At 35.5% G+C, this 13,004-nt stretch overlaps 1 protein-coding gene across 3 annotated transcripts in view; it reads right to left on the bottom strand.

The window, feature by feature from the left end:
* Positions 1-1,756: 1,756 nt before the first annotated feature.
* FAM117B (family with sequence similarity 117 member B) overlaps positions 1,757-13,004 on the bottom strand; it is an 85,686-nt gene continuing 74,438 nt past the window's right edge. For 2 of the 3 annotated variants that reach the window (XM_025441702.3, XM_025441703.3), the window contains exon 8: positions 6,286-10,210. In XM_025441702.3, coding sequence (XP_025297487.1) covers positions 9,892-10,210 — 319 coding nt within the window. In that variant the 3' untranslated portion in view covers positions 6,286-9,891. Of the gene's footprint in view, positions 3,405-6,285; positions 10,211-13,004 lie in introns of those variants that run through there. The other variant, XM_025441705.3, reaches the window with a different exon arrangement.

Raw genomic sequence — 13,004 nt, 5'->3', positions numbered from 1 at the left:
GAAATCTTTTCCTCAAAATGTCAGGTTAAAAAAAATCCACCAAAAATGTGATTGAAGTCAGCTTCTGCCTAAAAGTTGTGCTCCCCAAGTTAAAATATTTCTCTGGAATTTCTGCAGCTGTGCAACATAAAACTAACAGCTTGAAGATTTGTGTCAGTAACTTCTTTGGTAAGAAATTGGTGTCTAACTAGAATACTTTCTCTTTACACTCTGAACCAAGCTGCCAGCAGCTGAAGGAAGAGGATGGCAAATGAAAACAAGGCAATGGCTCAATGGCAGGTAATCCACAATGATACTCAACACCTAAATTAAGGTCACTCTTATGGAGGAAGTAGCAGTAAGGCTTTGTGTTGAGCCCTAGTCAGACCTGGTTCAAAGCCAGACTTCGACATTTCCCGGATGACCAACAAAGAGTTCATCTAATTCCAATTTGGTCATCTATAAGATAGTAAAAATAGCCATGTTTGGCTTTATATGGTTACTGTAAAGATTAGGGTAAACGTTTAGTTATCATATAAGGTGCCTGGTACTTGGTAGGCTATCAATAGTGTTACCTACTTTTCTCAGGATTTCAGCTCAATATCCTGGACTAAACAGCTGTTCCTCGAACAGTGCAGGGTGGTTAGCCAATCCCCACAATACACACAATTGGAAGTCTCTGTGTAACTTCTGACTCCCCCAAAACTGAATTACTAATAGCCTACTATTGACCAGAAGGCTTACCAGTAACACATTTTGTATACTATATACTGTATTCTTACAACAAAGCTAGAGAAATTAAGATATTAAGTCAAAGATACTTTATAGTACTGTAATTTATTTTATTTTTTTGCGACTCCACTGGGACTCGAATAGTACTGTAATTTATTGATGTCATGTGTTTACAAGTTTAATCATCTGTCAGTTACATCAATAGTTTTATACAGCTGAGTGAAGTAAGTCAGTTGGAGAAGGACAAACATTATATGTTCTCATTCATTTGGGGAATATAAATAATAGTGAAAGGGAATATAAGGGAAGGGAGAAGAAATGTGTGGGAAATATCAGAAAGGGAGACAGAACGTAAAGACTGCTAACTCTGGGAAACGAACTAGGGGTGGTAGAAGGGGAGGAGGGCGGGGGGTGGGAGTGAATGGGTGACGGGCACTGGGGGTTATTCTGTATGTTAGTAAATTGAACACCAATAAAAAATAAATTTAAAAAAATAGTTTTATACAAGACACTGTAGATACTATGTATACTAACACTAGACGTAAAAAATGAAGATAATGTGAAAAGGAAATTCATATTTATTCACAAACATAAGAATTCATGCATTCATAATGAAGCAGCATCAGTATGACTGCTTTACAGCCTAGTATAATGCATACAATTGCTTCATAGTAGCCTAGCTTATACACTAATGAATGGTTATATTTTTATGGCATACATTAAGTAATAGTGTCATTCATAATACAGTATTAGAAACAGTACTTTTAAAAAAATACCACTTACCTGTAATGATAAGCTAATACAGTTGCTTCAATTATGAGAAGCATACTGCATGGTAATATAATTCTTTGAAAGCAATATCATAAAACTAATCCATTAATTTTATATTAAGTATCACTTACCTTATGCCTCCGTAAGGATAGGCTATCCACTTGAAGTCTTGCACGTGATGTTCTTCACAATGAATACTTAAAATATGATGACACAAAAACATCTCACACAGTTCTTGCCTTACAGTTATAGATTTTCACACAAAGACACAACATATACAACAGTTAAGTTTATTAACAGCATGGCATAATGATTGGTTACTATTCATTAAGTGGAAGCATCATAAAGGTCTTTATCCTCATCCTCACATTGAGTAGGCTGAGGAGGAGGGGAGAAACGTCGATCTCATGGTCTCTGGGGTGGAAGAGGAGGTGAAACAGAGAGGCAGGCACACTCTGTTTAACTTTATGGAAAGACATTGTAATTTCTGACTCTTGCTTTTTCATTTCTCTAAAAATATTCCTATATGCTATCAAATCTCCTTCCACCATTTGCTTTAGTTTCAATAATTATATCATAGAAGAGTCCATGTTATGAAACAAGTGAAAAGTAGTCTTGAATATCTGGAACCCCTCTGCCAGATTGTCTAATGTCAATTTGTTTTCTGTCACTGCTTCTTCTACATTTCTCCTTCATGGGCTGCACTGGTTCCGAAGCAGCCATGTCCATCAAATCTTTTGTTAATTCCTCTGGTGTGGTGTCTGTTAGCTCTTGAATTTCAAGAACCATATATTGAAACTCTTCACACACACATCTTTTTTTTTGCCACATCCAGAATCTCTCATTATTTCCTTGATGGACTGTCATAAGTCCGGTGAAGTCATGCACAATATCTGGACACAATTTTTTCCAGTAGCAATTTATTCTTTTGGATTTCATAGCTTTCACAGCTTTTTCTGTAACAGTGATGCCACCCATCTTCAGTGATGAGACTTTCAAGACTTCCATGATGTTTTATCAGGGTTCTCTCTTCCATAGCATTGACAATGCTTTCCATTAAGTACAGTGGGTAATGAAACTTAAAAGTCTCTATGACCTCTGACCTGCAGGCTGAATTAGAGACATTGTGTCTGGGGGCAAGTAGACCACTTTGAGGTCTTTGGTGTTGAACTCATGGGGCTTTAGGTAGGCCAGGGGCATTATCCAATATCAAAATAATTTTTAAAGGCAGTCTCTCATTGGCTAGGTACTTCCTGACTTCAGGGACAAAGCATTAATGGAACCAATCTAGAAAAAGAGTTCTCACTGTCCAGACCTTCTTGTACAAGCAAAAGACTGGCTGCTAGTATTTATCTTTTCCCTTCAAGACTTGGGGATTAACAGTTTTATAGAAAAGGGCAGTCCTGATCATAAATTCAACTACATTTGCACAAATGTGCAAATCCTGGCTTAAATCCTGATGCTCACTTTTCTTCCTATTAAATGTCCTTTTGGCATTTTTCCCTCCAGAATAGGGCACTTTCATCTACATTAAAAATCCATTCAGGCAGATATCCTTTCCCCTCAATTATTTTCTTAATGATATCTGGGAACTCATCTTCTGCCTCTTGGTCATCAGAAGATGTTCTGTTTTCTTGCCATTTTTTAAACCAAACACTTTCTAAAATTATCAAACCATCCTTTACTGGCATTAAATTCTCCTGCTTTAAATCCTTCATTTTCCTTTTGCTTTGTCATATGACAAATGGTCCTTAACTGGATTAATTTATCTTGAAATGGTTGCTACTGCACTTCAGATCTCAATCTATAGTATGTTAACAAGCAATTCCACTTTTTTTCTCTGCTTCTTGGGAGAACTTCCAGCATCTCTGATGGCACCTCATATGGGTTCCATGGTGTTATTCAAGCTTTACAGTATTGCACTAAACATGAAAAATACATGAGAACTACAAGATCACTTTTTACTGACATATGCAGTTTACTGGAGAGATGAATCGCTCATGATGATTAGTGTTACACAGCATTTTAAGAGGATATTTGCAACACTTGAGCTTATCGCAATAGCCACAGGTATAAATGAGATTATTACAGTAATACAGTAGGTACTACAGTAAATCTTACGCAGTTGTGATTTTATACTGCATCTTTACGTTTGTTTACATTTCTCTTGACTACAAATGGCTCCATGTATGGTTATGTGTGCAACTAAGTTTTGGTAAGTTTTAACTTGTGATAGATTTGTGTATATTTTATGGTAGTGTAAATGGTAAGATATAATACATCTACATATATTTTAAGATATAATACTATCTACATATGTTTTACACATTCATGGTACCTATTTTTTAGAATTCAAAGCTACACAGTTCATCTGTTTTTTCAAATTATCAAAAATCTTTAAAAATTTTTCCAATATCTATTGAAAAAAACCTATGTTGTTCAAGGGTTAACTGTATTATAACTTTACAAGCTAAAATGAATTACATGGGACCATTTCCTATGACTGAAAACTTTTGGCTTTCTTAAGGAATGAATAAACTTAAAATATAAAGGAGGTAAGTATTTGCTTCCAGTTTTAGAAGTTACTTTCACATTCAGTAACCACTTAATGGACAGCACTATATCCCTCATCTCATAAGAAGACTGAAGCTCAAAAGTCTTTTTTGCTCAAGATCCCACGAACATTAAGCTGCTGAACCAGAACTGGTACCCCAAACTGTGGCCCTAAAACCAGGGCTTTTTCTGCATCTTCTCTGAATTATCCTAAGGATCTCAAAAATAACTGTGTAAGGCACAGAATGAAGATAAATGGTTACATTCCTGGTTTTTAACCAACAAAGCCTCCATGACAGTCTTCTGTAAAACATAATGATTTAGCAAGACTAATTCACACTAGTTTCCAAAATCAAACAAGGAGTATACAGAGATGAATTCTCAGTTTGAGGAAGATGTGAACTGCAGAACAAACTAGTATTTTATTTTTACAAAACCAGAGATATTTGGAGATACTTATTAAAGGGAATTAGAAACAATGTCTTAAAGACTCTACTCTCATCTCTGTGTGAAGATACTGACCAACCCAAAGACATACACACAAAAGTTGTATCTAGAGTAGTACTTTTCATCATTTTGATTCTCATACTATGAAATTCATTTTACTTTGTAACCTAATGTGTATCTATGTCTAGCAAAAGTTTTACAGATATTCTCCTTATGTATGAATACTTATTTTTCTTTTTTTTTTAATTTTTTTATTTATTTATGATAGTCACACACAGAGAGAGAGAGAGAGAGAGAGAGAGAGAGAGGCAGAGGGAGAAGCAGGCTCCATGCACCGGGAGCCCGACGTGGGATTCGATCCCGGGTCTCCAGGATCGCGCCCTGGGCCAAAGGCAGGCGCCAAACCGCTGCGCCACCCAGGGATCCCAAATACTTATTTTTCTATTCAGCTTCATTAAAAAACAAAACATTGGCTAGACCTATTAAATTAATTTTAAGACTCAGTTTGAAAAACATTAAACCAAAGAGATACAAAAGCTATTTGTATTATCATACTATGCTCTAGTAGATGTATAAAATATTTTTAAAGCATACCTCATCTTAGCAAGGAAAAAAAACCGGTATTGATATACATTGGCAGGGAATTGCTATGAAGAGGATACTGAATTTCATACCCAACTACTTAAAAGCAATTTAAAGGGAAAAGATCATTATAGACCTAAAAACTGCTGGGTGTGTGTGTGGTATATTTAATGAATCAAAATAAAAAATGGGAGAATAGAAGAACACCCAAATTGAGATCTAAATTTTCTCGGGGCACGTGGGTGGTACAGATGGGTTAAGAGACCAACTCTTGGTTTCGGATCAGGTCATTATCTCAGAGTTGTAAGACTGAGCTCCATGTTGAGCCCCACGTTGGGCTCCATGCTCAGTGTGGAGTCTGCTTAAGACTTTCCCTATCCCTCTGCCCCTCCTCCCTCATGCTCCCTTGCTCTCTCTTGCTCTCAAGTAAATAAATCTTTAAAAAAAATTTTTTTTTTCTCCTCTCAACCTCTTTAAAGACAGAGGGGAAAGACAGAGGAAAAAAATGGAAGATTTAGAACCAATTTCAGATTTTCTTTGCATTTGATGCTAGGTTATAAGGTAAATATATATTCATTAGCTATCCCCAAATTCTAGTTAACCTCCACCCCAAAATAATTTTCGGAATTTTTTACAATGTAATTTGATGACTACTTTTTATAACTGATCTCTGTAGTGACTTTTTACTTCACTTAAAATGGTGTCCCTGCTTTCTATATGTTATATATATACTGCATGCAGCCTTCATTGGGGGCATATCTAACTAGCTCTGTTCTGTGAATACAGACAACCCCTGAGCCTAAACAACTACCTTGCACATATAAACCACTGTATATATGGAAGAACATGGCTGATTTAGAAAAAACGAATTACCAAAACAAAGGGAAAAAATCCTCTATTTGTACTTCAGGATAACATTAGGTGACTGTCCTAGCTAAATCTCTAACTATGAAGTAATGAATTATTTCTAAACATATATTATCTTTCAGTGTGCTTATCACTTACCACAAAGATCAAGTATTTTGCATTCTAGAGGAAGTAAAGAGACAGCAAGGAAGTAACAACTGACAATATTATATATCTTGCTACTTAACACACCCATTTTTCTATACATTTGTGAAAAAGAATATACTATCTTTAAATTATTTCAGGTGAGAAGTGTCTGAAAAGAAAATCCGAAATGAGGCAACAACATTCATAAAAGCACATGGAAAAAAAAACTCTCAAGAACAGACTTTATTTTTAACATAAAAGTTCTATTTTCTTGTGAGGCAGCAGTAAGTGTCAGATACAGGGAATACATAAGTACATAATAACAATATTTATCACCATTGGAAATGCTGTTTTTTGGGGGAGATTTTTGTTAGAAAAACAAAATTTAAAAAAATTGCATTTTCAAAAGATTTACACAGCTTAAACAGATGAAAGATACAGACTTCAAAAAAACATAAATTATATTCTTCAACAGGATTGTATAAACAAAATATTGTTCAGGGCTGCTCTGCTTATCATTAATTTAAGCAGAGTAAAACTTAAACCTTAAAGTGCGAAGTATCCTTAGCTTTTTTAATGCAAATTCAGCACTTCCACTGGTCCAGTTTTGAGACATCAAAATTCCAAGCATTAAGGAATGAATCTTAAGTTAGAATAGTAAGCTGAATTCAGTAATGGTGAGTTTTATTTCCTTTAACAGAAGAAAATCTTGACAACCCAGTCCTAATCTTGGACATACAGAAGGCTAGAAATTCTGCCATTTTTTAAAATATCTCTTTTCCGGTAAAAGCCAGCCATTAAAAAGAAAAGAAAAAAAAAAGGAAAAAAAAAAGCCTTTCTTCTTGCCAGTTATTCCACAGTTAGCAATAGCACCTTCTAAAAGGCTGATTTGGCTTATCATAAGTGTAAGAAATATTTTAAACAAAATGAAGACTCTAGTTCAAAATAATTTTGGCATCCATGCTCATCATATTAACCAAAGAGGCAGAACAGATATTTTAAAAATATAATTGCTAACAAAAGCCATGACAAGTAATAGACTTAGTCATAATCAGAAACAATAAATTTCTATGTTTTCATCATCATAAGGAAGAAATCAAGAGAAATAACTTAAGACAAAGTAAATAATCAGAGAATAGCTCCTTTTGCCAAAATATACATGCCACCTATTTCTTTTACTGCAATGGAAGTAAATTTATTTAAAACTTTAAAAAATTTAAATTATATTCCCATTGAAGCTATTCTAATTTATCTTCTGTACAGTTTTCTACAGAATAGCAAGATAATTATGGAATGTAATTTTAGAAAATATTCTCTTGAAAGTAGATCCATTTTTTTTTTTTTTTTAATCAGCCATCTGTGAACTAAGGGTTAAGCAAAAGAGCTGAATGGACCTATGGTTAATATTTTTTCAAGACTGCAATAAAGCTCATATGCTTAAAAATTAGCCCTTTGGCACTGGCAGTTAGAGTTGTTTGTACCTTGTACCTTTTTGTCTTTCAAATCTCAGGCTCTATTTCTCCCAAACCCGAGGGATATGTTTGGTTGCCATACAATTAATTTACCTGCAAATTCACATTCTCCTTACAACCAAACGTTTAAAAGTTCCACTTATAAGACTATGTAAATTATAACTTTTAAACTTGTTCTCCCATTCTAGTTTTAAATTACTTTAAGGATATAGGACACTCTACAGAAAGATGTGAATTATACAAATATGCACAACAGAGTAAAAGGAAAAACGGTTTATAAAGTGGCATTTTAGTTACAAAATACCCTTGTCATTTACAGGAATGGACAGAAGAAAGTAAGTGTAAGGTAAAGAAAAAACCCACAGATTTAATGGAATTCAAGTAATCCAAAAACTGAGGGTTTTTTTTTTTTTTTTTAGAAACTTGTTTAAACTTCCTCCTCCTACCATTCATACCAACTCACCTGATGAGTTTTACCTTTTCTTCTGCACTTTTGATAGAGCAGTTCTCAGTGGTGAAATGGTAAAGTCAAGACACATAATAACAAATAAGGCAAAGAATCAAGGTTCTTCTCAAAAAACCAACCAACCAGAAAATTTAGACCCTGAATAACTGAGTTTTAGTGATTTAGAAGCCACAATGTACTATAAATCCAAGTAAGCTAGTTTTGGATGGAGAAATTACCAAAATTCATCAGTGCTACCAAGTGAAACCTGACAAACTTATTCTAAGGTCTGAATTTATCTAATTTGCCTAAATACATCTCCATCTTAAACTTCACAGGGCATAATTTTAATTAGTTAGATGTTTTAAAGGTGCATGAGTATAAGAAGTCCTTTCAGAAGATTTATTGCTACCACTAGGTTTCCTCTGATGGTATATGTCTGAACAAACTGACGTATTAACCTTCTAAACTGTATCCCTTTTACAAGTATTTAAATTTCTCCCTATATGTATAGGAATATTAAATTATTGCATCATAGGTAGTATATGAAGATCTTAGAAGGATGCTTTTTATCAATTACTGTTTGCTGAAACTCATTTTAAAAAAGAGCTGCTCCTTAATTTCACTACCATATACACAAACATGAAATACTGTTGTCATGTGATACTGGCAGTGACTGTATTAAGATGAGCCTAAACCCAAAACTGTATGGATTTTTCAAAGATTCCTGTTGTTTAATATGCTCCAAAGCTCTCCTGGCCGGTCTTCCCCACTGTGTGGAATGCTGGAGGGAAAACTAGCAAAATCTATAAGCAACATATCTCAGTGCCAACCACCATAAAGAAAATGTCAGTCGCAAGACTCTGTGACTACGGATTGCTATTCAATGGATTACACTCCTGGCAAACTACTAACCCTGACCAAATCCACAAGACAACAACATCACAAAAGCAAAGGAGGAAATCCATGCACAGTTATTTTAGGACCTCTTGGAACTATGATACAGTGATGATAAAGGGAGATCATGTGGCAAGTATTTTGTAAAAAACCAAGGGGGCTCCTTACTCCTAGCTAGCAATCAACACTGGGTAATTTCCTTTTGGCTCACTGACTTTTAAACCAAGTTCCAATGACGGGTGAAAACATATTAAAGCACTTGTTTCCAGACTATAACTTTTCTGACCACATGGTGAAATGTGTACAGGTGTAGTGAAGAAAACAGCAGTTTTACAAGTATTTCACCCAAAGCACAAACTTCTGACACCAAAAAACATAAATCACATAATGTACTAATATTTAATATTGCTTTTTATCTCATTATATATTTGTCCAATGCATTTACCTATCAATTCTTGTTTGGGAGAAGAACATAGTCATGAGATTAAGATTGCTGGGAAAATGTCAACAATCCCTTTGGTCCCAAAGCTGAAAACAGCTGAGAAAAGCACACATCTAGAAAGGGAAACAAGAAACAAGAGGCCACCAAAGAATCTTTGAACATCCTGTTTGCTACGTTTCAGAAAATGTAACATTGGTATTATAAAATAGTCATTTTCATATAAAAGATGGTTCTTGCAGCATCATTCATGTCTCCCTTCAGGAATTAGGTTTGCAGAGATTAGTTTTTTTTTAAAAAAGAAGTTTAATTTGAAAACAAAAAAACAATGATATTGGCCCTCCAAAAGTAAAGAGTGAGACCTTTCTTGTTTCAACCAGTGCTTTAAGAAAAAGCAGGCTAAGCAATGAGGGAGCAAAGCCATCAGAGGGCGCTGCCTTCTTCCAGAAGTCATACTGTGACGTGTCACCCTGGAAAGCTGGAGCATACCACAGCCAACTGGGAGCTCGCGATGCCATCACAATGAAATGATCTGAGGAGGTTCTCAGTTGCCCAGAAAAATGGCCACACAGCCCTGTGACCTATCCTTCAGCTTCCTCAATTGGTTCTGGTGGTGGGAGTAGAGAGGCCGATGGCATGACTGTACTCGTTCCTCGAGAGACTCGGTCTTGCTCTGTGTTTGTGGACAGGGAGGCCACAGCAATAGGCTGCAGCAGAGTGGTTGTCATGCCAGTGGTAACTGTCAGACTGTGACCAGAGCCCTTGAGGGTAAGATCTGGTGTGGGAAGGAGTGGCTTGAGGATGCTGACGAGGCAGAAGGCAGAGCCGCTTTTAGGAATGAAATTCACCTTGTTTTTGTCAGGACAGTAAAAGGCTGGGATTTCGTGAAGCTGTTTTGGCCTAGGCACAGAACAGACAACCCAGAAGTTTTAAGTCACAGAACAATGAAGTTAAGTTCTTTTATTATTTTTTTTCTAAACAGATAACTTAGAGATACATGAATATAAAACTCAGATTATATCAAAAGCTTCAAATGCTCTAGGCCAAATTGGAATTAGACACATAATTCAAAATATATATCTTAGAATGCCAAAAGGACATCATACGTCTTTGCTGCTTTCAATTCCCTGGAGAGCCTCATGCACCATACAGGTGACTCAGGCTGGTGACCACTGCATCTCACTGAGGTCTAAGACACCCATTATAAAGAACTTCCTAAAGCAAAAGAAATTCTACATGTTTAAAGACAAAAATATGTTCCACTTACTACAGTTTTTCCAAAGCCTGTACTATTTTGAAGGGAGAAGGCAAGTCTTTTGCTAAATTCCATGACTGCACGAAAAAACTTTGGTAGGCATGAGTTATCTCTTCAAGTGTGCTTAAAAATCTCTTTGACTGAAACTTTTTTTTTTTTAGTTAACCATGATGGTTTTCTGAGAAACATAACAGAAATGTAAAATCAAAATAAAAATAATGGTGTTCTATGAAAATAAAGATATTAAAAAATTAAATTGTTAAAGTAACATGGAAGTGCCACAAAATTAAAAAGAAATTAAGGTGGGAGAGCCTAAGTAAATCAAGATTCAAGTGGGAAAAGGCAATATGATTCAAGATTCAAGTGGGAAAAGGCAGTATGATTATATGATAAAAGTACGGTGCTCAGCTCTCCTAATGAAATTCAAAAAATTAAAATTTAAGTGTGCCAAGTCTGCAACAGATTCTGGGGACCCAAAAATGAAACAATCTACAAGAAGATAGATTAACCATGTAGTTCATGGGGGGAGGAAGATACTGGGAATGGAACAAATCCCATTTTTAATGTTTTCTGCACTTCAAACATTAATCACCCAAGTTATGAATTACTTCAAGCATCCCTAATCTTTGCCACACAGCACAAAAAAGGTCAAGAGCTCCTGTAAAGGTCTGATAGATGTGATAAAAATGGCTTATATAAGGTTTAGAGATAGCACAGGGGAGTGGATAACCTGTGGCACAGAGGAAGAGGGAAAATTTGCTAGAAAGAAGGCTTACAAGGGAAGTAATATCTGAAATGAAGATATCAGAAATTATTAACAGACCTGTGGAATGGGTGGGGAAAAAGAAGCTCCAAGTAGACAATGCTTTTGGTGGGCAGATTTTATTAATAGTGCCTACTACCCAAGGACAGCTTTGACAAATACAATAATCTAAGAACAAAGAAATTATTTAACTGATGGTTTACTTTGCACTGTTCTAATATACGATGGAAATGTCCAGTAATTTTAGAGCGACAAGTGTATTTGGATAGATTAGTGATAAGAAGGGTACACAATTCTCTATTTTTACTATACAAGAGTATGGTTTTCAATTCCTTGAAGAGGACAGGATGTTGAGTTTAGGATTCTATAATTAAATAATACTTGAATTTTCTTTTGAAGGTGGAATTATTAGAAGTCACTTTCATTCTTATCTTAGGGAAAAAAGGCCAATCAATTTTTATACCCTCCTCCAAATGAGGCCTAGATTTTTAGTTAATTAATTTCTTTGAGGCTATCTTGTTTAAAATTACTTAACTTCTTTACTGCTTTCATTAAACTAGATCACACAGAAAATAATATAAACAGTAATAACTTATCCAAAAGCACCAAGATCAAGAAACAAAACCTTACCAGTTAAAAGCACCAACCTTCTCCACCACAAACCAAAAAACCCACAACAAAACACCTTCCTTTGTCTTCTCTCTTCCAGATCCACCCCAACCTAGCAAGAGGAATCACTCCTGACCTCTAAAATTTTTCTAGAATACTACCTAAGAAATGTATAATCCACTGGTGTATGACCCATAAATACCTAGGCAATAGAAGCTACAAGTACTAATACTAATTCAAAGGTTTCTTCAAAACTTAATAACCATAAATAGAAAAAAAATCTCATAACTAAATTTTTACTTTTCCTTAAAAAGTTATTCCAAAAGGATTTTTTCTCAAAAATGGATATGACTGTTTGAGAGCTTTCTGAAAAACTGATGGATGGGCTGAATAGTAACTCTTGGTATTCTTATACTGATGAAAGGAATTCTTTCCTGCCTTTTTAAAAAGGCCTGTGTAATTTTTTAATGCAGGCATAAATTATCAGCAAAGACAACGGTGGGTCCAACTTACCTCTAATCGAAAGAAGAGAGAGAGAAGGAGAGCCATGTTGTATTTTTAATAGTACCTCTATACTGCAAAGAGGCCATAATATCTAGGAATCTAAGGTAACTAAAAGCCAAGGAATTCATTAGTTTGGAGGAAGAAATAGCATATTTGACTTCCTTTTAAAAAAAGACTAAGCGCGGGGATCTCTGGGTGGCGCAGCGGTTTAGCGCCTGCCTTTGGCCCAGGGCGCAATCCTGGAGACCCGGGATCGAATCCCACGTCGGGCTCCCGGTGCATGGAGCCTGCTTCTCCCTCTGCCTATGTCTCTGCCTCTCTCTCTCTCTCTCTCTCTGTGTGTGTGACTATCATAAATAAATAAATAAAAAACTTAAAAAAAAAAAGACTAAGCGCAGATGGCATGGCTATGGTATGTATCGTTTCACAAAGAACATAGAGACTGAAAGAAGTACAAAATGTGGTTTAAATTCTGGGTCTTAATTCAACCATCTATTTCCTTTCAGGTAAATAAACAGATATTTCTAGAAACCAGAGCCTTCACCCCACTCCAATCCCCAGTT

The sequence above is a fragment of the Canis lupus genome, chromosome 37 (assembly GCF_003254725.2).
Source record: "Canis lupus dingo isolate Sandy chromosome 37, ASM325472v2, whole genome shotgun sequence".
Lineage (NCBI taxonomy): Eukaryota > Metazoa > Chordata > Mammalia > Carnivora > Canidae > Canis > Canis lupus.
Note: the sequence above shows the minus strand (reverse complement) of the source record. Positions and strands in the feature narration are given on the sequence as shown.